This window comes from Nematolebias whitei, chromosome 2 (assembly GCF_014905685.2).
Source record: "Nematolebias whitei isolate Nwh7 chromosome 2, NemWhi1, whole genome shotgun sequence".
Taxonomy (NCBI): domain Eukaryota; kingdom Metazoa; phylum Chordata; class Actinopteri; order Cyprinodontiformes; family Rivulidae; genus Nematolebias; species Nematolebias whitei.
Window position 1 is genome coordinate 56060688 of NC_056499.1, and position 1746 is coordinate 56062433.

The 1746-nt window shown below is 39.9% G+C and overlaps 1 protein-coding gene across 1 annotated transcript in view; it reads right to left on the bottom strand.

Moving 5' to 3' along the window:
* Positions 1–248: 248 nt before the first annotated feature.
* Positions 249–1746, bottom strand: part of cars1 (cysteinyl-tRNA synthetase 1) — a 232039-nt gene continuing 230541 nt past the window's right edge. The window contains exon 24 of the mRNA XM_037694988.1: positions 249–577. Within this exon, the coding sequence (XP_037550916.1) occupies positions 449–577 (129 nt within the window). The 3' untranslated portion in view covers positions 249–448. The remainder of the gene's footprint in view (positions 578–1746) is intronic.

Here is a 1746-nt window from a genome sequence, read left to right on the forward strand (position 1 = left end):
GCATCATAAAATGGAAAACATTCAAAAGAACCTTGGTAGAAATCTTTGCAGTGATAAAGAAGCAGAGCAGCAGTTTGTTGTCTTTCAGTTCATCGCGCCACCTTTGAGGCGTTTCCTTTATGAAGGATAACCGAGTGAACGTGTAAACAGACTGAACTGTGAGTGGCAGTGACTCCGTGCGAGTCAGAACTAAAGCTCATTTTCTCGCCACTGTTTGCGGTTAAAAGCAAACGTTACACGGTGGTGGTTCGCACAGTTCTTCATCACTTTGATAAAATCCAGGTTTATGGAATCAGTTCAAAAGGTTTTGAAATATACAAAATAGAATCATCATCATGTTATGAGATCTAAACATGATCAACTTGAGATAAATTGTGACACAGCATCTGTTGACTTTTATTTTGGTGGCGTTAGTGTCCGGTGGATCGCCTGGACAGTTTGTGAACCGTCAGTTGCCGTTCTGGTTCATCTGCAGATACTCGTTGTGCAGCTTTTCTTGAGCCTCGTAGAGTTTACGCAGCTTCTTTGCTTGTCCTTTACTGAGCTCTTTCCCTTCAGCATCATGAGTGGGGAAACCCTGTCGACAAGATGTTTGCAAGAAAAACGTTATCAAGAGCTTCTCCTGCAGATTACAAGGCAATAGAACAGAACAAAATTGTACACCTACTTTATATCATTATCCTACGAAGGTTAACAGGCAGGAACCTACTTTTTCTATGTGGAGATTTCCAGATCACCATTTATTTTTAGCATCTCTTAAAATGTGCCAAATCTAACCTCGGATGAACACATTGCAGATTTTGTACATAATCCCTTTGCAGGGTGTACGCCAAGTCTTGTGTGATTGGTCAGAAAGGTGTCTGCAGTATGTTGCTCTCATTCTGCTCCACCGAGGAGCAGCTGGCCGAGGCTGTGAGAATATACAGCAATCTTTACGACCGTTTCAACATTTGTCCTGATGCATGCTCAATAATCCAGGTAGAAGAATCTAACAAGGTTGAATCAGGTCCTATTGGACGGATTCCAAAAGACAAAAGGTTTCAACAAAGAAGAATCCATCCAGAGGACCTGACTCAACCTTGTTAGATGTTTCAACAAAACTTATCCACCTTATTCCTGGGGGCTCTACTGTATAAATGATTATGGGTACAACTTCCTGTCAGACAGGAAGTAGCAGTAAGCATAGAGTGTTCCTGTGAAAAGAGATATAGTTCCCATCTCCTCCCTACAGATAAGGATAGACAAGAACTTTATGATTTCAAGTGTATGGAGGTCACAGCATTATAATATTTGTTCGTCTTCAGTTTCATGATTTTCTTTGTAATTAACCAAGGTCAGTGATGGAGGACTTTAAGGCTTTGTCTGGCTCTGTGTCTGCTTTAAGGTCAATAAGATTGTGTCCCACCTCTTAACAAAACACACCGACCTTATTACTGTGGAGATTCTGAAACACCTCAGAACTTTTCAGGTTGTTCATTGCTTCACCATCAGAAGACCCGAGAAAATAAACTAGCTAGGTATGCTAGTAGATGTAGCTAGGTATGCTAGTAGATGTAGCTAAATATGCTAGTAGATGTAGCTAAATGTGCTAGTAGATGTAGCTAAATGTGCTAGTAGATGTAGCTAAATAAGTTAGTAGATGTAACTAAATATGCTAGTAGATGTAGCTAAATATGCTAGTAGATGTAGCTAAATATGTTAGTAGATGTAACTAAATATGTTAGTAGATGTAACTAAATATGCTAG